Raw genomic sequence first — 24,842 nt, 5'->3', positions numbered from 1 at the left:
TTGTTGTCTGAAAACAAAGTAGGGTTCACAAACTGTCTAAATATGTTCACCTTGGTCCTTTTCTGTATAATAAAGAGTATAAACTATACATAATCCCAAAAAGTCTTGTAAGTCACTGGCACGCAATCAATTCTGTCGTAGGCAAGGCCTCCAAGGATACATCTATTGTATGCTCCTAATAACTGTTAAAAAGGCCTTTATTGTATTTAATTAAAATTGCTTTATTTAGACTAATACTACTAATAATAATTTAACAGTATGATTTAATAATATCATCAGCGGTGCATTTAGACAGGAACAGATGAAAACACAAAATTAAAAAAAATCAACTAGAATTATCTATAAAACAATAAAAATCGCCTCCTTTACCATTTCACATTTCATGTCATGGGAATCGTGTTATCGAATCAGACCAATGAAAACAGTTTGAGACAGTTTACTCCACCCCCTTTGTGACACGCTTTCTTATGTATTTCTAATCTATCACTTTCATTTCTTTTGTGTCACATGTTAGTATTGTTTCTGTCTGTACCTGTAACAGACAGAAGTTACGTTTTTCATTACAGTGTTTTAAAACATATTTAGCATCAACAAACAATGTGGATTTCTGTGTCACTGTTGGTGCTGACTTTGTTCGCACACGTGTGGTCCAACGTTTGTCCATGTGCACGAAAGGAACTCTGTCAACCCATTCGATCCCAACCGGCGTTTGAGGTGAGTGACAGTCACCCATCCAGCGATCAGCTGATAGCGTCGCACTATGTCAACTACAGACACGTAAAATATCTGAATTGTATTGATAACAAAATATGAAAGTGGCATTTACAAACAAATTATGCTAGCTCTTTTCTCATAACTAGTTTACTCAATGAACCATTTCTGATAAACATTTTGTCTTGTATAATAATTAGGCTATTTCTTAAAATGGACGCAATTAGGCTACATTTATTTTGTGACATTCAGGGTCTAAAACCTGTCCTTTGTTGCTTCTCTGTGGCACATTTAGAAGTAGCCTAACCCTAAGAAAGAAACTTAGGCTAACTGTTTTATATCTTTATTTATTCCATATATTTTTGAGCTCACAGTCACAAATACTTTATCATCACCAATTATTGCTGCACTCTGTTTCACTCAACATTTGATAGGCTAAAGCTGATTTGAAGATAATAAATTATAACTACATTTTCAACTAAATAGCCAAATTAATCTAATTAGTAAACTAAATTAACTATATAAACTAAATTAAAATTACTGATCTGCCCACATTGTCACTGTATTGAAATGAGCTGATGACATCACCGTTTTCTCCGGAGCGGCTGTACGGCCGTAATAAAATTATGTTGCATTATTTTTTAACACCGTGAAGCTGATTTGAAACAATCTGCATTTTAAAAAGCGCTATATAAATAAAGTTGATAACCACAACCACATTAAATTTAGTTTAAAGGGTTAGTTCACCCAAAAATAAAATTTGGCCATGATTTACTCACCCTCAAGTCATCCTCCTAGGTGTATATGACATATTTCTTTCAGACGGTGTTATATAAAAAAAAGTCCTGGCTAATTCCAAGCTTTATAATGGCAGTGATTGTTGCTCTGTTTTTGAAGTCCATAAAAGTGCATCTGTCACTGACAAATGCACTTTCATGGACTTCAAAAACAGAGCAAAAACCACTACCATTATAAAGCTTGGATTAGCCAGGACTTTTTAAATATTGGATTAGCGGATTTTATTTGTCTGAAATAAGAATGTCATATGCACCTAGGATGACTTTGAGGGTGAGTAAATCATGGGCTAATTTAAAAAAAAAAATCCGTTTTTTTTTCAGGTTTAACAGAGTAAAATACACTGTTTATCACATGTGAAAAAAACCTCTAACACAAACATTTAATGCATCTTTTCCAGGTTTTTGTATTTGATGTTGGGAAAAAGGCTTGGAAGTTTTATGACTGGACCAAAGTGACAACGGTTGCAGCTTTTGGACAATATGATGCTGAACTCATGTGTTACGCTCACTCTAAAGGAGCTCGATTGGTCCTGAAAGGTAGTGTTTGACTGGACATACTAGCAAAGTTTTCTGTTTTTTATAAGCATGATATTTTCTACATTTCAAATCAAACAAGATTTTATATTTTCTGAACAGCATGTGTTGCGCTTCCCCTTGCAAAACCCACCACCATGATGCTGGCGTATTGTGGGTTATTGCCAGGGCTTTGCTATGGAGTTTTTATAGTGTTACAGGCTGTTCTGTTCTGTTTCTGTTCGGATTGCATATTGCCCCCAATCCAAAACAGCCACTCGCTATTATCTATAATATTCAAGTCTGTTGATATCGCCTGGGTTTGTTTATTTGTTTACAGGGGCTGTGCACATTAATAAACATGAATGTAAATGTGCCAGAATTAGCCCGAATGGCTATTTTTCATCTGCAGACCCTTGACAGAAATGTTAAAAAGTCAACCTAAAAACAAGAACAGAGCATCATATATAACACACACAAAAGAGAAAAATGAGAGAGAGAGAGAGAGAGAGAGAGAGAGAGAGAGAGAGAGAGAGAGAGAGAGAGAGAGAGAGAGAGAGAGAGAGAGAGAGAGAGAGAGAGAGAGAGAGAGAGAGAGAGAGAAGAAACAGCAAAGATAGGGACAAAAATATCAAATAAAAGTACAGGATCCCACGTGAAAAAAAATATATTAACATATTACATAAACATATTTTGAGCTGCATAAGACTAAGAGGTAAAAAATGAGGTAAAAAAAAGAGAGAGCGACAGGAGCAAAATATTACGATACTAATGTTTATAGTGCTGATTAGTAACTAACCATTTTTTTAAATTAAATTTAAAAGAACTATATGTATCCTATCCAGGCTTCTAATTGTTGATGGGATGGAGTTCCATTCCCTTGCTGACTGAAAATACAGACTGACTAAATTTACTTATTCTGAGAGGAATAATGCAGTCCCCTCTTTCTCCACCCCTTGTGGACCGATATGCAGTTGTTCTAATGTTTAACGGGGAATACAGGCTATGTATAGTCTTAAACAGAAGACAAATATACACTCACCTAAAGGCTTATTAGGAACACCTGTTCAATTTCTCATTAATGCAATTATCTTATCAACCAATCACATGGCAGTTGCTTCAATTTTGCATTTAGGGGTGTGGTACTGGTCAAGACAATCTCCTGAACTCCAAACTGAATGTCAGAATGGGAAAGAAAGGTGATTTAAGCAATTTTGAGCATGGCATGGTTGTTGGTGCCAGACGGGCCGGTCTGAGTATTTCACAATCTGCTCAGTTACTGGGATTTTCAAGCACAACCATTTCTAGGGTTTACAAAGAATGGTGTGAAAAGGGAAAACATCCAGTATGCGGCAGTCCTGTGGGCGAAAATGCCTTGTTGATGCTAGAGGTCAGAGGAGAATGGGCTGACTGATTCAAGCTGATAGAAGAGCAATGACTGAAATAACCACTCGTTACAACCGAGGTATGCAGCAAAGCATTTGTGAAGCCACAACACGCACAACCTGAGGCGGATGGGCTACAACAGCAGAAGACCCCACCGGGTACCACTCATCTCCACTACAAATAGGAAAAAGAGGCTACAATTTGCACAAGCTCACCAAAATTGGACAGTTGAAGACTGGAAAAATTTTGCCTGGTCTAATGAGTCTCGATTTCTGTTGAGACATTCAGATGGTAGAGTCAGAATTTGGCGTAAACAGAATGAGAACATGGATCCATCATGCCTTGTTACCACTGTGCAGGCTGGTGGTGGTGGTGTAATGGTGTGGGGGATGTTTTCTTGGCACACTTTAGGCCCCTTAGTGCCAATTGGGCATCGTTTAAATGCCATGGCCTACCTGAGCATTGTTTCTGACCATGTCCATCCCTTTATGACCACCATGTACCCATCCTCTGATGGCTACTTCCAGCAGGATAATGCACCATGTCACAAAGCTCGAATCATTTCAAATTGGTTTCTTGAACATGACAATGAGTTCACTGTACTAAAATGGCCCCCACAGTCACCAGATCTCAACCCAATAGAGCATCTTTGGGATGTGGTGGAACGGGAGCTTTGTGCCCTGGATGTGCATCCCACAAATCTCCATCAACTGCAAGATGCTATCCTATCAATATGGGCCAACATTTCTAAAGAATGCTTTCAGCACCTTGTTGAATCAATGCCACGTAGAATTAAGGCAGTTCTGAAGGCGAAAGGGGCTAAAACACAGTATTAGTATGGTGTTCCTAATAATCCTTTAGGTGAGTGTTTATACATATTTGATCAGGTTTTCCCAACTTAGCAAATTATACTTTTTAAGTATTGAGCAATGATGAAAATGAATTGATTTCTTATCAAGAATTTTTTGTGATTGTTTATACAGAGACTCCAACGGTGTTAGAGTAGTTGTACTCGCTTGTGACCAAGTTTTAAAACATAAGTGATATAAGAAATAAAAATAGAATGTAGATATAACATAGCAGCCTCTGTTGACATATAGTATCGTATAAATCTAAAATTTGACAGACTAAATTTAACTCAGTTACAAACATTTTTAACTTGAGCCTTAAAAGAAAGTCTAGAATCAATTACAACTCCAAGGTACTTGTATTCAGATACAACTTGTATCCTTTCCCCTGCTACAAAAACATCTGGCACTACACTTGAGCTATTTGTTTTGGTAAAAAACATGCATACTGTTTCAGAAATATTTAAATGTAAACAGCTTTGTTCTAGCCAAGCAGTGACATTAACCAAAGATTTTGTAAGTTAATTTGCAACTTGTGACACTGCTCCGATGTATATAAATAACGGTATCATCTGCATACATTTGGATGTTTGTGTCAGGACAAACGGATGGAAGATCATTAATATACAAGGTAAATAGCAATGGACCCAAAATAGATCCTTGGGGAACACCTGTGGACGTACTCAAGGGGGCTGATTTATAATTCTGAACTCTGACATACAGTGTGCGACCGGACAAATATGATTCTATCCACCTTAAAGTCTCTGAAAAAAATGTAAACCTGATCATTTAGACATAAGAATTTTGTGGTTTACAGTGTCAAAAGCTTTTGTGAGATCAAGAAACACCACCCCAACAATCCCACCTTTGTCTAAGAGAGACTTAACTTTTTCAGTGAAGTAACAGTTAGCCATCTCAGTTGAGTAGTTTGCTCTGAAACCAAATTGCATGGGATGCATATGAACTAGTATTCAGATAATCAGTAATTTCATAAGCTATCAGTTTCTCTGCAACTTTTGAAACTATAGGTAAAATACTAATAGGTCTGTAATTGCTAACAGCACGAGGATCTCCACTTTTAAATATAGGCACTACAGCAGATGACTTTCAGATACATGGAAACGTCCCCTGAGAAATTGAGAGATTGAGGTTCTATTGGATTATTGTTTTTAGTTGTTTAGTTGTTTTTAATGCCAAAATCAAAACCTTTAAAAATAATAATACATCTATTCTTAACAAGCCACATGATTTGTGTTATCATTCTTGTCTTGGCAATATATGCTAGGTGCTAGGCAATATATGTGCCAAAGTACTGAAGGTTGGGTGTTTCTTCAAATCACTAATCCAAAGTATGAGCAATAGTAATAGTGACTTGAGAAGTGATCAAATTTACAGTCTTCCAATCAGTTGTTCTATTATATGTGATGGATGAAATGTTCTTCACAGGAGATGTGCCACTCCCAGATATTGTGGATCCAGTAAATAGGACAGCTTGGATCCAGACAAAGGTCCAGTTGGCAAAGAGTCAGTTTATGGATGGAATAAACATAGATGTTGAGCAGGCGGTTGAGACCGGTTCCGCTGAATACTATGCTTTGACAGCCCTTGTCAAGGAAACCACTGAAAGTTTCCACACAGAGATCCCAGGCTCTCAGGTAAGACAGCATATCACAGGAAATTATCTCAAATAGGCACTTTCAAAGCCCCTGACATACTCTGTCTTCTTATCTTGAATCATAGGTATCATTTGATGTGGCTTGGTCGCCCAAATGCATCGATAAGCGTTGCTATGATTACCTTGCCATTGCTGATTCATGCGATCTCCTGTTTGTTATGTCCTATGATGAGCAAAGCCAGATCTGGGGTGATTGTATAGCAATGGCCAATGCCCCCTTCAACCAGACATTGACAGGTAAGTGATCAAACATTTTATCTCACAAGGCCTTCTAATAATTCACTTTGCACCTTAGAACTTTTATAGATGTTTCAAAACCTGAACAAAACCCAATTTTTGTACTTGAGAGCACGTGTTCTACATAGTTTGCCCGTTGCCAAAAATTTAAAATCTGACATATCTTTTTTGATGACATTCCCAAAATGTCTCTGTACATAACTGCATATTTATGAGACTTTTGAAACACTCTGTTTGTATTTTATTTATTGAACAACAGTTCCCTAGCTGTCAGTCATGGTGTTGTGTCGATGTACTGATACTAGGGGTCGCACTTGGGAGCCCCTAAAAATATCTGATGCTTTGTGAAAAGGCCAATGAGAATTGATGACTCTCCTGGACATACAGGTATAAAAGACGACGTGCTTCCACTCATTCAGATTTGTTCTTCAGAGCGGATTGATTGTTGAATGCACTCAGTTATGCAGCCATTCACCTCTTCGAATCTGCACGACTGGTGTTTACGATGCATTGCAGCGGTCTCTCTTTCTCCAATGCACAGATAAGTGCAGAGCGCTCCACTGGGTGCTTCATTAAAAGAGCAGTGTCCCCTAAAAGAGCAAGCACAGACAGAGAATGGCTTTTTAAAGATGTCTTTCTGCATGAGGGGATTTCTGAGCCGGGATTGATGAAGGAACTGAGCTTGGCAACTGACTTTGCTCTACGAGTGACTAAGGTCACGATGTGGACTCTCAACCAATGTCCACTATGGTCCTCTATGTCTCAGGCAATGTCCACAAAGGTGGTCCAGGAACAAGGTCTGCTTTCTTGACATCTTTTGCCCAGTTCTCGGCAGTGAAGAAGCAGACAGAGGCCATTAAACACATTTTGTCTTGGTGTGACTTCACCACCACCTACAGGCCGCCGAGGTCCCATACTCCATCTGCTCACCACCTGCAGCTACTACACCAGCTCCACCACAGCCTGGCTGCAGGAAAACGACGCAGCCTGTCTGTATGTGAAGAAGGCTTCAAAGCTTCCCTGAGACGGCGACCCAGGGACAGTGGGAGATGCTCTTTCATAAGAGACAGTGATTGCACTCATTTCCCCTGTGGAGGGCTGGGCAGATAATTTTTTTCCCTTTTCTTTTTATTTCGCCACTCACCTAAGTGACAGCAGTACCCAATTTTTTAAGGAAAGAGCAGCTTCCTCATTTTCTGGTCCACACAGTTCACAGCTTGGACATGATGGTCGCGAGTTTGCTGCCTCTTCATCCTTGCCTCGACACACACAAATAAAAGTGTCACATGGGAGCAAGGAAGGTGTTTCAGCACACCCACGCTGTGCTTCCCGATGTGTTGACTGATGCTCCGTTTCACCACCCTGCCGCAGGTAAGTTAAAAACAATTTACCTTTGGTGCCACTCAAACGGAGCTTGGATGCATGGTTAGCAATTTCTACAGTCTACAGTCAATTCAGTTCATCAGGCGCCTGCTAGAGCCCTGCACGGGCCTCAAATCTAGGCCCTAGCCTGGCCCTGAGACGCTCAGGCCCTAGCCTGGCCCGTTTCCTACAGCTTATCAAAATTCTCGGCCCAAGTCCGACTGGAGCCTGTGTTTTTTTTTTTATCCTCCCTATTACACACTACTGCCATTAAAATAGTCCAGTTTTGTTTTTAATGTCAAAGTAGTTACATTTCATACACATTTCATTTCATTTACATTTATTTATTTAAGTTAATTTAGAAACATGTTTGGAGCACTTTTTGTTTGTTAAATTAAAGTTTTTGTTTTTTAAAGTGATGACCAAGCGGCCAGCGGCCGACAATGAGTTAACCACATTTGATCAATTTAGCCCCTCAAATCAACACCAGACATGTTTGTTATATTAAAATCCATAGATATAAAACACTTCAAGCATATCACAATGTTAATTTAAACGTTTATCACCACCACAGTAAAAAGGCATTTTTGACAAGCTGATCAGGCTACTTCTGCTCACATGGTTTTCGCAAACGAAACGGGCTATACAATCTAAACAAAATAAAAATAAAAAACATGCAGTTTGTCTTACCTTACACCTCTCCGCAAAATGAATATACATTCCCGCTCTATATGCAAATTTAACAGAGTTCACATCAACGAAAGCAACAGATATGAGCTTCATTTTATTTATCATCAGCTAATTTCAAGAATAAAGGAATAGAAAAAAAACACTTGTAAGATAATTTAGACTCCTTAGTTTTAATGAAGATGATTGTGTTTTTGAGCATCTGAGACTTACTTTCAGTTTTACTTGTGGCAGTTTGCATGTTTGTACATGGTTGTCCTTACCACCCTTCTTGTGATACGGGGACAACGTTACTTGCATGGGGCGTTGGGAAAGTTACAATGTTGCGGGTGCTGACATCTCCAAAACCTTGTAACTTGCTTCAGTTTGTTGTGGCATTTTTCCATAGGGACCCCTAGTGTCAGTACATTGGCACAACGTTGAAGTGACTGACAGATAGGGAATGTCTTGGTTACTATTTGGTAACCTATGATGGAGGGAATCAGACGTTGTGTATCCTGCCACAACGTTGAACTACTGCTGAATGGCCGGGACACACTCTTGACTCCTCAGCACAAACCTGAATGAGAGGATGCATGCCATTTCCTTTTTTACCCATATGTCTGGGGGAGTGGCTCATGCAAATTCCCCTCGCCAATTCTCATTGATTCTCAAAGTATCAGAGGTGTTTGAGCACAATGTCTTGTACCCTCCATCAGGGAATGGAGGTTACAATAATAACCAAAATGTTGGTTTGACCATATCATTAGGCAAATTCGGCCTGTTTTCATGTTTCCATTTCAAAATGCACACCTAAAGTTAAGAAATATGCTTTTTAGCCTATGATCAATACATCAGGATGAACATAGAGCCAAAGAAACTTGTGATGGGTGTTCCATGGTATGGTTATGACTACAGCTGCCTAAATTTCTCAAAGGTAAGCAAATTATTTTCAATTTTCAACTTTATGAAAATTACACGCAACACTAGAGATAAGAAAGAAAATGTGATATGCAATAAACTATTAAATGTCAAATCATTTGGTAGTTACACACCAATCTGAAAAAGTAAGCGTTCTGAACAAAGTTGGCAAAAAGGTCTAAATATAACTATACTTGCAAAGTTTTTTGCTAAACACTGCTCAGCTTGTTGTGCTTGATTTGACCAGAGAGGTCAGTCATATTTCCTCTCTGATTAGCCACTGTGATTTCATATCACTTCTTATTGAATATAGTGTTTACTTCTAAATACTCATAAACAACCTTCCTTGTTTTGGCACCAGATCATCTTCTGCCCCTGCAGTGATTGCGATTTCCTCCACCACTGATGACGAAATTGTATGAAACTTAGGTTGTACAAAAGTGCATGACTTTTATATTTTTATGGTGAGGTTTAGGTTGTAAGTTTTTGTACATCCTAGCTCACATGACAATTTTGCCATTTTACACGAATGATTACGACTTCTGTTGAGAGCAGATTGGACCTGACATACAAACACATATACATTGTTATATTCTGAAGTATTGTAATTGTGAAACATTGTGTGTGCAAACGTTGTGAAAACAAATTTAAACTATTTTGACTAAAATTTTGTGAGATTAATGTGCAAATGTGCTCATTGTCTTTCTGGATTTTCCCACATGAATCTCATTACACATCAGAGAGGGTGTGTAAACTCTAGCAAAATATCAGTCATTGCTTAATATTGCACATGACTTCTGATGCAACGGGAATTAAACCTTATTTCTTCATTTGGCCAAAGATGGGCATAAATACATGAAAATGTATTTAAAATAAAAATACCTAATTTGTAAATCAAAATAAAATGCCAAATACTGTGTGGAAAATATGTAATTAAATACAAATATGACGTTTTGTATTTTTAAAATACACAAAATACATATTAAATTGGCCATTCAGTGAAATATCCATATTATACTGAAATTTATCTGGACCTATTCTAAATGCAAATAACATTTTGGTGTGGAGAAACTTTTGTTTTCATTTCACCTACCTCTACCAGCAACTTTTAAAAAAAGACTGGGTTTAAGGTTGTCTGTTGTCTGTGCACCATTTCTATATTTACCAGGTTACACTGCAGCCTGTTACTTGTGGTGAACATTACTTAATAAATCACATGTAAAACTGTGGGAACTTTTCCTGCTATCTAGCAAGAAGTAGGGATGGGTGATGTGACCAAAATCCTTTTTTTTTAAAAGAAGGAAATAAGGTTTTCACGATGCCAAAATGTTAGAAGCCAGTGAAATTTCTTTATTCTCAATACCAGTTTTGATACCACAGCAAAAACTAATAATAGGCTAACTAATTTAAGTAAAAAATCTCAAGCAATTATTGACAACAAGTAAACAGTAAGTAATAAAATAAGAACAAAGAAACAAATGACAAGCAATAGCACAAATAAATGCAATTGGACAAAGAAAAAAAATAAATAAAGAAAAAGTGCTAAGTTTAGGTTAGGTCTACCTAACAGAAGTAAGAAATACTACAGAAATTGAATAGAGTATTCAAATGTAAAATAAAACACTGCATAGTATTCACTGTATGAATTAAATACACAACAATATGTATTAAAGCTACAAAAGTGATTCAGTCATGAGCTATGAATTATTTTCTCTTGTTGTTTTGTTGTTTGATTAACATTAAAGGGATAGTTGACCTAAAAAACTCTCGTTCCCTGAAGGAGGGAACGGAGATGCCACGTCGGAGTACCGACAAATAGGAATCTCGCTCGCGAGAGCCAATCTACTTAGAGTGTAACTAAACGAGCCAATGCACATTGGCATGCAATGATTGCACTAGGTGCTCATGCCACGCCGTGCGGGTATAAATGAGACACAGGTGACTGCATCAAATCAGCCTTTTGCTGAGGAGCCGAGTAGGTAGACAGGCACCCCAGCAGGGTACAGAGGACATGGCGACGGGACGTGTCTCTCGACGCCACGTCGGAGTACCGACAAATAGGAATCCCTACCAAAGCGCCATGGCCTCTGCCCCCATCCAGTGCCCTGTGTCCGCCTGAGCTCGCTTACCTGATGAGACGGGGCTCACACCGGGAAGTCCATCACTGCTGTTCCGCATGACCCGCTCAGTGATTATTGAATAACACTGGGAAAGCGTGCCCTAGAGAAGGGACGCTGCGGAGCCCACATCGTACACCGAAGGAGTTATGTGGAGTACAATGCTGAGCCGTAGCCCGCAACGGAGGAGGGGGCTCAGTCCCACTGACGGGAAGGCTCTCCCAAGGGAAAGACACGGGCTTCCCGTAGGAACGACCGTGGAAATATATGTGGGATCCCCACAGGGTCACTCATATAACCCAAGCCCAATACCAGTTCTCAAGGATTCAGCGGCAAGGGGCCTGATGCCAGATGTTCCGCCACGTCCGGCACCGAGGGTGATGGAGGACTCACAGAGTTTGCTTCTGGAGAATAAGAGCGCCGGAGTGCAGCAAGCCGACAAGAGCCGGGGCCTCTCAGTGCTTCTACCCGTTTGAGGTGAGAACACAGGAGGAGACCGGCTCTACACGTAGGCTATAGAATCTAGCAAACGTGTTGCGTGTCGCCCAGCCCGCAGCTCTACAGATGTCTGTCAGTGAAGCGCCACGTGCCAGCGTCCAGGAGGATGCAACACTTCTAGTAGAGTGTGCTCGCACCCTGAGCGGACAGGGCACACCTTGTGCTTGGTAAGCCAAGGTGATGGCATCCACTATCCAGTGGGCCATCCTCTGCTTGGAGACAGCCTTTCCCTTCTGCTGGCCTCCGTGACAGACAAAGAGCTGATCTGAGGTTCTGAAGCTTTGAGTTCTATCCACGTAAATCTGCAGAGCACGGACGGGACAGAGCAAAGCTAGGGCTGGGTCTGCCTCCTCCGGGGGCAGCGCTTGCAGGTTCACCACCTGGTCCCTGAAGGGAGTGGTAGGAACCTTGGGCACATAGCCAGGCCGGGGTCTCAGTACCAGGTGGGTATCACCCGGCCCGAACTCTAGGCACGATTCGTTGACCGAAAATGCCTGCAGATCCCCTACCCTCTTGATGGAGGCCAATGCAGCCAACAGCAAAGCCTTCATAGACAGAATCTTTAGCTCTGCTGACTGCAAAGGCTCAAATGGGGCATTCTGAAGTGCTCAGAGCACCAGAGCAAGATCCCAAGAGGGTATGGAGGGGGGGCGAGGAGGATGGAATGCAGGTACCGGGCTGGGGCGGCTGTCTCGTGGAGGCGGCCCGCAGCGAGGTGTGAGTGTGCTGTGCAACACTTACCTGATTCCACAGGTGGGCAGGAGGAAAGTGAGGAGGTCGTCCACTGCTGCCCGCTGGCGAAGGGGTAGGATGAGTGTGGTCCGGCGTTTGACCGGCCACAACTCTCCGAGCCCCCTGAGGACCCGGAGATGGAGGAAACTGCTCTTTTATTGAAATTTCGGGCGGAACCGAAACAAAACAGAACACAAGATTCTCCTCCCGGCCCTCCTCCGGGGGATGGAGCGGTGCGGTCACCGTCTCTAGAAGAGCAGTCCTCCCCATCTCCGGGTTGCCCGTCTCAGGGCCGCTTGCCCTTGCCCTTGCCACCCCTCTTGGCAGGAGCCTGGACGGGCGGGGCGGCCTGCTTGCGCCTGGCTCCACGACGTCGCTTGGGTGGAGGATGCTGCTGCGACGTGGGAGCAGAAGCAGACGCAGGCGGGCGCCCTCGACGACGAGCAGACTGAAGTGCTGCCGGCGGCGGGGTGGAGACAGCAGCTGACCGCCGTGGCAGGATGTGACTGATGGCCTCAGTCTGCTTCTGTGCGGCCGAGAACTGCTGGGAGAAGTTCTGGACCGCGTCGCCGAAGAGGCCGGTCTGGGAGACGGGGGAGTTAAGGAACCTGATCTTGTCGGTCTCCCTCATGTCCGCCAGACACAGCCAGAGATGGCATTCCTGGACCACCATATTGGACATCGCACGGCCCGCGCCGTAACCTTCGTTGCACGAAGCGTGAGGTCCTTTGCGGTTCTCAGTTCTTGGAGAACTGCGGGATCGTGACCACCCTCGTGCAGGTTCTTCAGTGCCTGGGCCTGATGAACCTGCAACAACGCCATAGCGTGTAAGGCGGAGCCTGCCTCTCCACAAGCCTGGTAGGCCTTTCCGATCAAATCGGAAGAGTACCTACAGGCCCGGGAGGGGAGACACGGGTTCTCCCTGGATGTGGAGTTAGGGCACCGTTCCACAGGAGGAACCTGCGTGTATCCCTTTGCAGGTCCGCCATCAAGGGAGGTGAGGGAGGAGGATCCACTGGGCCGGTTTCGGGCAGTAAAAGGTGCCGTCCACGACCTAGTGAGCTCCTCGTGCACCTCCGGGAAGAAAGGAACCGGGGTGGGGCGCTGAGAACCAGCACGGGCCACCCCGAGAAACCAATCGTCCAATCTTGAGGGTTTGGGACACGGTGGAGGGTTCCACACGAGCCCAACTCTCTCGGCGGCCCGGGAAAGCATGGCCATCATTTTTGGATCAATATCGGGCACAGTGAATCTTCCCGAAGGAGTCCCCTACGCCGACACGTCATCTCCCGAAATATCTGACCCTCCCTCCGATGCAGCGATGGACATCTGGTCCTCGAGAGGAGCCCCGAAGGATACGGATGGTGCACACCTCGTGGATGGCCCACCGCGTTTCAACGGCAGCTCTACTGGCTGCGGAGTGCAGGAGGGATGAGGGTTCCCCGGGGTTGGTTCCCTAGGGGGAAGCACGCTCACCATAACCCTCAGATCACCCGCGCTACTGCCTGAAGTAACCCTCTGTGGAGGGTTAGATCGAGGCAGAGGCACGGGGACTCTACCCCTTGCGAGATGGAGTCTAGACCGCAACTCCGAGATGGTCATGTTCCCGCAGTGAGAACATGAGTCATCCACCAACGCTGCCTCAGCGTGCTGAACGCCCAAACACGAGATACAGCGCTGGTGACCATCCCTCGGTGACAGGTAATGCAATCACCTGTGTCTCATTTATACCCGCACAGTGTGGCATGATGGTGCAATCATTGCATGCCAATGTGCATTGGCTCGTTTAGTTACACTCGAAGTAGATTGGCTCTCGCAAGCAAGATTCCTATTCGTCGGTACTCCGACGTGGCGTCGAGAGTGACCGACTGAATGGGAATGAAAATTACCCCATGATTTACTAACCCTCAAGCCATCCTAGGTGTATATGACATTCTTCTTTCAGACGAATACAATCAGAGTTATATAAAAAAAATGTCCTGGCTCTTCCAAGATTTATAATTGCAGTAAATGTTAGCCCAAAAATTTAAGCCCAAAAAAGTGCATCCATCTATTATAAAAGTGCTCCACACGGCTCCGGGTGGTTAATAAAGTCCTTCAGAAGCAAATCGATGGGTTTTTGTACGAAAAATATCCATATTTAAGACATTATAAAGTAAAATATCTTCTGGTGGACTGCCTTCAGTATGTAGTATGTACTACCAAAATTTAATTGATGCTATGATGACATCGGACATAGCAAAAGCATTCTGAACTGTGAGAGGTGTTACACTTTCTTCGTAAGTTGAATACGGAAGGCGGTCCGCCGGTAGCTAGATATTTTATTTTATAAAGTTTTAAATATGGATATTTTTCTTACACAAACCCATTGATTCGTTTCAGAAGGCCTTTATTACCCTCCCCAGAGCCGTATGGATTACTTTTTTATAATGGATGGATGCACTTTTTTGAGCTTCAGATTCAAATTTTGAGGGTGAGTAAATTATGGGATAATTTTTATTTTTTGGTGAACTATCATTCAGCATCAACAGCATTTTGGGCTGCTGTGACTATAAGAGCTTATGCACTGACCCAATATTCTAATACACATAGAAATAAACTGACAATGTTTAGGTGAATACTCAGACGTTGACATATTTTTATGCGTATTTGACTGTTTGGTCATGCACAGAAAGCTACCTGTGTGCAAATACCAAATTTGCGTTCCCTTTCACGGCATATTGCACTTTTAATAATCATTTTTGAACATCAAGCACATCCCGCTATTACTCATTCGTCCATGTTCCTTTATCACTCTAATGTGTCAATAACTCCTGCTCACTAAACAACACTTCTATAACAATTTAATATATACACTGTATAGTAAGGGATAATGTACATCCAGCCGGTTGTTATCACAGAATAAACCCCGACAGAGTGATCAGGACCCCGATGCGAAGCGGCCGAAACTTTACTTTATAAAGTTTTAAATATGGATATTTTTCTCACACAAACTCATCGATTCGCTTCAGAAGGCCTTTATTAACCCCCCAGAGTGGACGGACAGGTACATTTTTATGGACTTCAAAAACAGAACAACAATCGCTGCCATTATAAAGCTTGGATTAGCCAGGACTTTTTTATTATAACTCAGATTTTATTCGTCTGAAAGAAGAATGTCATATACACATAGGATGACTTGAGGGTGAGTAAATCATGGGCTAATTTTCATTTTTGGGTGAACTAACCCTTGAAGTCTTCCATTGTAACCCGTGGTGGTTAAGTGTTTTTCAGTCACAAGATGGCGCCAGACAGTCAACGACAGCACAGTGACACGTTAAGCATATAAGTAGTAGAAAAGCTTCTGTGATTTTAGGTGAACTAACCCTTTAATGTTACGTAGATTATGACAAGTTTGGTAGACAAGAGAATAGAGAAATTATAATTGCTTTAACTGATTTTATGTCTGGCACTGTCTTTGTTATTTTAACAGGATGGAATATGTACAATTCCAAAAGTGCCATTTAGAGGGGCTCCATGTAGTGATGCATCCGGTAAACAAATTCCCTACAGCATCATGATGAAACAGATCAACAGCTCAATATCGGGAAGACTGTGGGATGAGAACCAGCGAGCTCCATACTATAATTACAAAGTACAGTATCAATTCTAAATGTTATCAAATGTTGTATTGCAATATTTACTACAGTATAAAATACATCTGTACAAACAAAATGCAATTTCAGTGATCAGTTATTCATCTTAATGTGAGGGATATTGAGTTTATATGAGGCAATGTATTTGAGACAGACATGTTATATTTTCCCTAAAATTCATACGATTTACAGGACACAGAAGGCAAGGTCCATCAGGTGTGGTATGATGATCCAGAAAGCATTGCTCTGAAAGCTGCCTATGTGGCACAACATGGTCTGAAAGGAATCGGAATGTGGAACGGGAATCTCCTGGACTACAGAGGTGATCCAATCGCCCAGCAACAGACCGTGGACATGTGGAACGCCCTTACACCCAAGGAACACAGGGAGTTTCATAGGTTTCTCTAATTGTTTCTTTATTCACATATGGCCTGAATGACATAAGTAGTGCTAACCATAAATGTTTGTCATATTTACTTTGATTTGTTTTATTATAAACTGAATAAATGGTACATTCCTTGTCAGCAAGCCTACAAAAGCATTATATTTAATTGATATTGGCAAATTTTTTACATGTAATCATTTGCATGAACATAATTTCCCTAATTCAATACTGCATATCAGGATTCTAAATCGGCATAACATCAAGCAATATGATTATTTTTCTTGATAGCTCATTTTTAAGACTTTTTTTTTGGATCATTTTTACAAATTATAAAAATGATGATTTTTGTACTCATTAAAAGTGAAGTATGTATTTTTGGATGTTGAAACCCATCTTTACATGCAATAAATTATAAGTCAGACTTTCATGGTTTCTGCAAAATAAACACTGTGATGCTTTCAAACCTTTGCTCTACATCCTAAGCTCAACCATCTCTTTGGCCGATCATTGGAGGACAGAGGAAGTGTTCGGGAAACTCATCGTTTTTAGTTAATTTGGTGTCGTAAATAGTGCAGAAATTACATACTTCATTTTTAAACAGCCAAACTAATGGTGCCTTCACATGCAATCGGAAATGTGATAATTTCCACTTCTGAAGTCGTGATTACGAGCGCATCCCATTTAAATTTTGAACGTGGAGGCCGTTCATGTGCAATTTTGACCTAGGAAACTCGCATTTACGATAATTCCGAGAGCATGTGAAGGCAGCATAAACCCAGGAAGCAGATATAGTATTTACACATTACTCAAATCTGTCAAATCTCTTGAATACTATCTTTTTTGCTTTATGTAAATGTAAAAAATATTTTATACATCATTTCATAATTTTCAGTGAAGATGAATCACAACTTTTGTCCACAAAGAAATATAATTTCTAAGAAATCTAATGTTAAGCAAATAGAGGTGTATTCTGTGTTTCTTTAAAACTGAACTCTCTTTTGCATCAGTTCTGCTCTCAGGGCCGGTAGTTCTGTGGCAGCTTGCTTTCTCAACTAGACAAATGAAGAACAATAAATAAAGTAATGAAACAAACAACAGATTTAACTAGGACATGTCTGTTTAGTACCTTGATCTCTGTAGCCAGTTTCATTTGAGCATCATCCACATTTTTCCTCAGATTATCAATTTCACTGCTATCCGTCATAATCTGGATTATCAACTCATTCTGTAAATGCAAAGCACAATGTTTTTGCTTTAATTGATCATAATATTAGATTAAGAAAGAAATGGACAGTTTTTTTCCCTGTGGAGGATTTCTTCAAATGAAGCATGATTGGGCCATTATTTTTCCTGAAATGAGAGTAAGACAATGCAACCACTTCAGCTCTGCACCCCCTCACCGACCCACCCGTGGGTCCAATTTTGCATCATCATATTCATTTGAAAAAATCTATAAATTGTACAGCACAAAACTAGACATACTGTATATGGTATCGTTTGAAAGATTAGAACCTCAGCTTTGTTGATAACCCAATCACTTTTGCATTTATGTTACATAGAAAAAGATAATACGGTCTGAATTTGACACCCCCCCCCCCCTCCTTGAGAAAATCATATGAATAATATTAAATGTAATATTTATATCACACAATCTCACCAAAAATAGACAAGCCACATATCAAATGAAAGCTCTTAACCTCAAGAATATCACTGTGCAATTTCACCGATCCAACACTTTACAGTAACGTTATTATCAAAAGAATCACAAAGATGGAAATGACTCCTTTGAACAAGCAAACACATGAGTCATATTCCAGTTCGGATCAATAATGTGTTGTGGACAAGGGGGTAATCCAGCCCCCGGAAAGCGTACCTCCCATAGGCGCGGCCATTGCTAACCAAGCCATCACCAACCAAGCCATCACCTGCTGTTAGCATCCCATTGACTCCCATTCATTTTGGCCTCACTTTGACAGTGAATATCTTTACATCTGAGGCATTTAAAGACTCCATTCGTCCATTGTTTATTTCTAAACAAACACGACAATGTATAAAAGGCTCCATTACCTTGTATCTTACACTATTGCCCCGTTGAAGCCGTTTTTGTAAAATATAGGCTAACGATTGCGTCATAACCACGCGACCGTGTCGCGCTGTTGAGCAAATTACCATATAGACCCGAGGAGAAGCTCGTAGGCAATCTTTTATGTCTATGAGGCAATCAGGGGGACGTGGAGGCATAAACGCAGATAGAGATGTTGCAGATCCTGCTTCATTCATCAAAAGTGTCAAACCATGTTTTGTTTGCCACCTCAGAGTCAGACAGCTGCCTTCTAAAAATCAGGATTCTTAGAAACACTTTAATCAACTTAGATTAGAACATCAGTGGAGAAAGGCATATAGTTCATCATAACTTCATAATATGCATCATATACATAATTCACCCGCTAATAATTGTAACCGATTTTTCATATCAACAGAAAAATATACCAGGATAACCTGACTTCTCTTGAGACTCGCCTTCTTCAGAGCGGTCAATCACATTGTTAATCACATTGACGTGAGTGGTTACAAGGTAGTTTGAGACGTAAGCAACACCGGCGATTTCAAACCGTGTTTTTGAGACTGTCTTTGGTTCACTGCAGTTTTAATCACTTAAGCTCTGCAGCATATTTTGAATTTGTTTTTGAGAATTAGGCATAGGCCTATCTCTGAATTTAAAAGAACGCCCTACCCACATACAATGGAGTAAATTGACAAAATATTGTCTCATTTTACAGAAAACACTCTAAATTTTAACACAGTGGTGGAATATTGCATACATTCTATTGTATTTAGTCACAATTTTATATTTTTTTATTAATTTATTTGAAAATCTGTAATTTTTGGTCTATGGCCCTTCAGAAAGTTTCTGTTGATTCCACTAGTTGGCAGTAAACAGGGGAAAAAATAATTTTCTTGATATCTCCTTCCAAAAAAAGTTATTGAGTTTAATCTGTCCAAACTATCTAATAACTCCTACTCATCTGCATTGATTTAAGACTGCCGCTGATAAATCGAAAAGAAGGCTCCGCTCTCAACTTTGTAAACGGAGATCTCGGGCTCTGATTGGTCGAGAAGCATGATCGACGTGTCTATAGAGAGCTGACTCAGCTTTTTTGCTATATCGCGGCTAATGACAATCAAAACTAAAGATAATAAGAGTATTTGTCTGCATCACATGTTTTGATCTGGACATCGGTGACACATTACAGTGTCGTTTGGCCATGCTTGCTCACAGACATGAATGAAAATAGTCTCATTTTGAAGAAAACAACTTAAGGAACAAGCTAATATAGCGTTTGAGGCTAGTAGCTCCACAACGAGGTAGTGATGCGACTCATGTGTTTGCTTGTTCAAAGGAGTCGAATTCAGACCTTATTATCTTCGTCTGTGTAACATAAATGCAAAAGTGATTGGGTTATCAAGAAAGCTGAATTCTAATCTTTCAAATAATATAGCCTATGTCTAGTTTTGTGCTGCACAACTTATAGATTTTTTTAAAATGATTATGATGATGCAATATTGGACAACATTGGGTCGGTGGGGGATGCAGAGCTGAAGTGGTTTTGAGGCGAAAATACTCAGCATTGGTGTTGACTTGGTTTGTCTTCAAGCATATTAAAAACACCACGTAGACAACAACATTAAAAACTAGATTTTCACGACAGGGGGTCTTTAAGAAAATAGTGTTTTGCATGTCTCTCTTACTGGACAGACCAGTTCAGCTCAGGTCATAAAGTGTTCTATTAATGAGTTTATTCAGCTGGGTTAAATAAGGAAGACTGGGGAAGGTCCAGGAAAAGTTTGAAAACCTCAGGGTAGGGTTGTTTACAGGTTCCATCTGATCTTGTGAACTGTATGTTTGATGAGGAGTGTCAGATTCTGCATCTTCATCACTCCCGTTCTCCTCTGCATTAGGACAGATTGCTGAGGTCCTTTATTGATAGAGGGGAATTTAATAGGCGCTTTTATCTTGCCAGGTGCACATGTTGGTCTTGGCAAATCGTGACTGTGATGGTCAGTGTTGCTTATTAAAGTATCAGGGGTCAGAGAGCTGGAGCAAAGGCCACTGTCATTCTCTACGACAGGTAAAAGGTAGAGCTCTGGAAAAGGAGCCTAATGGGGTCATGGAAAGGAGACAGAAATCATGCATAAATCGGTTGATTACCACACATAAAACTAAACTTAGACCATCTTTATACCACAAGTACTTACAAATGGTGGAGAAAATGATTTTACTGTCAATTCTCCCTCTTGTCTGAATTTAACCTGAGATCAAATGACAGGAGTGACAGTTTACTTGACATTTTATGTGCTACTCAATGGAAATAATGCTTCCAAATCTACTGTATTTTCATTTCTAAAGTATTTGAGATTATTTATTACAACCCCAAATCAGAAAAAGTTGGGACAGTATGGAAAACGCAAATAAATAAAAAAAGAAGTGATTTCTAAATTTACTTTGACTTGTATTTCATTGCAGACAAAATGAACACTAATATATATACTAATATAAATATTTCATGTTTTGTCTGGTCAACTTCATGTCATTTGTAAATATGCATCCTTTCCTGTCATTCAGACCTGCAACACATTTTAAAAAAAAGTTGGGACAGGAGCAATTTAGGGCTAGTAATGAGGTAAAATGGTTAAATAATGATGTGATTTGAAACAGGTGATGTCAACAGGTGATTGTAATTATGATTTGGTACAAAAGCAGAATCCAAGAAAGGTTTAATCCTTTAGGAGCAAAGTGGGCAGAGGATCGCCAGTTTGCCAACAAATACGTGAGAAAATTATTGAAATGTTTAAAAACAATGTTCCTCAAAGAAAGATAGGAAGAGATTTGGATATTTCACATTCAACAGTGCATAACATAATTAAAAGATTCAAGGAATCTGGAGGAATTTCAGTGCATAAAGGACAAGGGCGCAAGCCTAAGCTGAACAACCGTGATCTCCGATCCTTCAGGCGGCACTGCATCAAGAATCGTCATTCATCTATAAGCGATATCACCACATGGGCTCAGGACTACTTTGGCAAACCTTTGTCAAGTACCACAATACGTAGTTACATCCACAAATGCCAGTTAAAACTGTACTGTGCCAAAAGGAAGCCCTATGTTAACAGTGTCCAGAAGCGCCGTCGACTTCTCTGGGCTCGGAGGCATCTGGGATGGACCATCACACAGTGGAAACATGTACTGTGGTCAGATGAATCAGTATTTCAGGTATTTTTTGGGAGGAATGGACGCCGTGTGCTCCGGACCAAAGAAGAAAAGGATCATCCAGACTGTTACCAGCAACAAGTCCAAAAGCCAGGGTCTGTCATGGTATGGGGTTGTGTCAGTGCCCTTGGCAAAGGTAACTTGCACTTCTGTGAAGACACCATTAATGCTGAAAAGTACATAGAGATTTTGGAGCATAATATGCTGCCTTCAAGAAGACATCTTTTCCAGGGACGTCCATGCATATTTCAACAAGACAATGCAAAACCACATTCTGCACACATTACAAAGTCCTGGCTGCGGAGGAAGAGGGTACGGGTACTTCACTGGCCTGCCTGCAGTCCCGACCTGTCTCCAATAAAGAATGTGTGGCGCATTTTGAAGCGCAAAATGCGACAACGAAGACCCCGTACTGTTGCCCACCTTAAGACTTGTTTGCAGGAAGAATGGGACAAAATTACACCTGAAACACTTCATCACTTGGTGTCTTCAGTCCCTAAACGTCTTTTAAGTGTTGTGAAAAGGAATGGCAAAATTACAAAGTGGTAAATGCTTTACTGTCCCAACTTTTTTTTAAATGTGTTGCAGGTCTGAATGACAGGAAAGGATGCATATTTACAAATGACATGAAGTTGACCAGACAAAACATGAAATATTTTGTGTTCATATTGTCTGCAATGAAATACAAGTCAAAGTAAATTTAGAAATCACTTCTTTTTTTCTTTTTTTTGCGTTTTCCATACTGTCCCAACTTTTTCTGATTTGGGGTTGTATATAAAGATCTTGCCCAGAATAACTACATATAAATGACTATATCATGATATATATATATATATATATATTGTGACTGTGAAATAAAATGACTCATACCGCGAAACAGAATTTTGATCATACCACCGACCCCTAATTCATAGCATATACACATTTAGCAATTGTAGACCGCCTGTATTGAGAGTGAAGTTTTATATTTTTGTTTTGTGTCCTATGTACTTTGTACTCAAACTTTTAACCATCATTATCATTACTTTTTGTGCTTAATAAATAAATAAAAATACTGAAATGGTAGCTACTCACCAGAGCCAAACACCTGTTAGTTTCTGTTCCTCTCAATTCCGATTTCGTTTTAACTCCTACGGTGGCCGATTTAGTCCAAGATTAACATGGCTTCCAGTTCAACCTCGTCCACATTCGACACGGTGCCATCGAGTGTTAAAACGAGAAAGGCGAAGCTTGAATTTACAGGTATGTCCCTCTTTGGCTAATGTACTTTCAAGATGGAGGGGCAACATGGCGACCCGCATTCGAACCCCTCACCCGTATGTATTTTCAATGGCATATTATAACCTTACGAGAATACTTTATTACTTGAAAGAAGTAAATATACATTAATGAGCACATATATTTTTGAAAGAACTAAGTGTTTTTAGCTAAGAATAAACTAAAAACGTTACACAGTGTAGCTTTAAAACAAAAAACTGAACAATGTATAAAAGCTGATGTGTGACAAAGTGTCCAGCAAACAAGCTAAACAAAACCCAGAACCAAAACCCCAATAGTTTTTATAAGCTGTTGACCCAAAACACGAGCGTTTAAAGACAAAAAAGTGGATTCAGGCCATTGAGACCGCTACGGGTCATATTACACTGAGAACTACGGCGACTAGAGGGGAACGTGATCAGCGACAGTAATATATAAAAAGGACATTTGGATATTTGACTTAACAGTGACAAAATGTTTACTGCACAGATAGTCATACTGAGGCATACTGAGTGTCAGGATCCGAAAATTGACCCATTCTTCCTGCTGAAGCTTCACTTCGTATTGCCTGTATCCACTTTTATCTTCTTAAACGCTCGTTTTTTTGGGTCGACAGCTTATAAAAACTTATTTCTGTGTTTTTTTAGCTTGCTTGCTGTACACCTTGTCACATATCAGCTTTTAGATATTGTTCTGTTTTTTTGTTATAAGTCCGAAATGACAAGGATGCAGCATCACGCAATGCAAAGTCAATGTAGAGCGTTGGATTGTTTTCCCGTGTGTGTGGGCGTGGCCTAAATACGCTCTGTCTTATAGGGGAGAGTGGGGCAAGTTGACCCAGCCCTTTTATCATGGCAACTGTACACTTTTATTGTCATGTGACCATATATTTTGTAACCACCCACCATTTCTACCAGACTGTGAAAATAAGAAGCACATGGGAGTGGAAGGCACCCATTTACTTTAAAAACTTTAAAAACCCATTTGGTGCAATTTTTGACTCGTCAAAGAAACATTTTAGCATAACAGATATAATGGCTGCTGCATCAAAGTAAATTTTTCCAGGTCTAAAATATTTATGATCCATATGATTTAGCAATGTAAAAGAAAACATGCAAATCATTTAGCTAAATATTAGCCTGAATTGATAAGCAAGATTTAGTTTTATCCAAGTTTTATCCAAAATGGCAGCTAAGGGGCAAAGTGAGCCAAATGCTGTGGGGTAAATTAAGCCAGTGTTTTAACTTACCCCACCTATAGGCACTATAGTAAAAGTATAAACTGGTATAATTTCCATAATGTTACACAACTGGTTAAATTTCTAATTTTCTTAAAAAAAAAGAAGTTTGAAGTTTTAGTTTGAGTTTATTTGGAACAATGTACAAGTACACCAAATCCTTCTCTGATAAGAACCAGAAGATGCTTAATCATATATCTTCCCACCTGTAATCCCGAATGGCCTACCATGGTCGATTTTGCAGAAAAACTACCATGCCAAGAACCTTTGGACTAAAATGTTTATTAGTTTCAATGACATTCATTAATTCATTATAATTCAGTTTTCTGGTGAATTTTGGTGTTCAACATGTTGTTTCAGAAATAAAACAATTAAAGATATTGAAATTTTAACTTAATTTGGTTGGTTTTATGTTGTTTGAGTTAGATTTAAGAAAAAACATATGACTATTTGTAAAAGGGTATTTCCCTATTGAAGGTGTTTTTTAAAAGAGGTAAATTATCTTTACAATTTCACATTGGTTTGATTTAGATTCAATTAAAAGGTCAGTTTACACCCAGATGGTGCAATTTACCCACTGACTCAAATCAATTTAC

General features: G+C 40.3%; 2 protein-coding genes across 2 annotated transcripts; one reads left to right on the top strand and one right to left on the bottom strand.

Moving 5' to 3' along the window:
- The first annotated feature begins 487 nt into the window (after nt 1-487).
- Nucleotides 488-17,585, top strand: ctbs (chitobiase, di-N-acetyl). The gene is made up of 7 exons (XM_079843971.1): nt 488-714; nt 1,907-2,045; nt 5,702-5,910; nt 5,996-6,167; nt 9,035-9,132; nt 15,936-16,097; nt 16,291-17,585. Exons 1-7 carry the CDS (start codon nt 598-600, stop codon nt 16,504-16,506), a joined length of 1,113 nt encoding a protein of 370 aa, XP_079700097.1. The 5' UTR covers nt 488-597; the 3' UTR covers nt 16,507-17,585.
- spata1 (spermatogenesis associated 1) lies at nt 17,464-24,476 on the bottom strand (the record flags this gene model as incomplete). The annotated part of the gene is given in 6 exon segments (XM_079845335.1): nt 17,464-17,535; nt 17,610-17,708; nt 20,358-20,437; nt 20,440-20,641; nt 20,741-20,794; nt 24,453-24,476. Coding segments are annotated over 6 exon segments (531 nt in total).
- Nucleotides 24,477-24,842: the final 366 nt, after the last annotated feature.

This window comes from Gobio gobio (genome assembly GCF_949357685.1).
Source record: "Gobio gobio genome assembly, chromosome: 19".
Lineage (NCBI taxonomy): Eukaryota > Metazoa > Chordata > Actinopteri > Cypriniformes > Gobionidae > Gobio > Gobio gobio.
The sequence above is the reverse complement of the archived record's forward strand: the minus strand, read 5'-3'. Positions and strand labels throughout refer to the sequence as shown.

Coding starts and splice junctions, on each gene's coding strand:
- ctbs (XM_079843971.1), top strand. CDS start 598: ATGTGGATTTCTGTGTCACTGTTGGTGCTGACTTTGTTCGCACACGTG. Junction 715..1,906: donor GATCCCAACCGGCGTTTGAG/GTGAGTGACAGT, acceptor CATCTTTTCCAG/GTTTTTGTATTTGATGTTGG. Junction 16,098..16,290: donor CTCCATACTATAATTACAAA/GTACAGTATCAA, acceptor TACGATTTACAG/GACACAGAAGGCAAGGTCCA.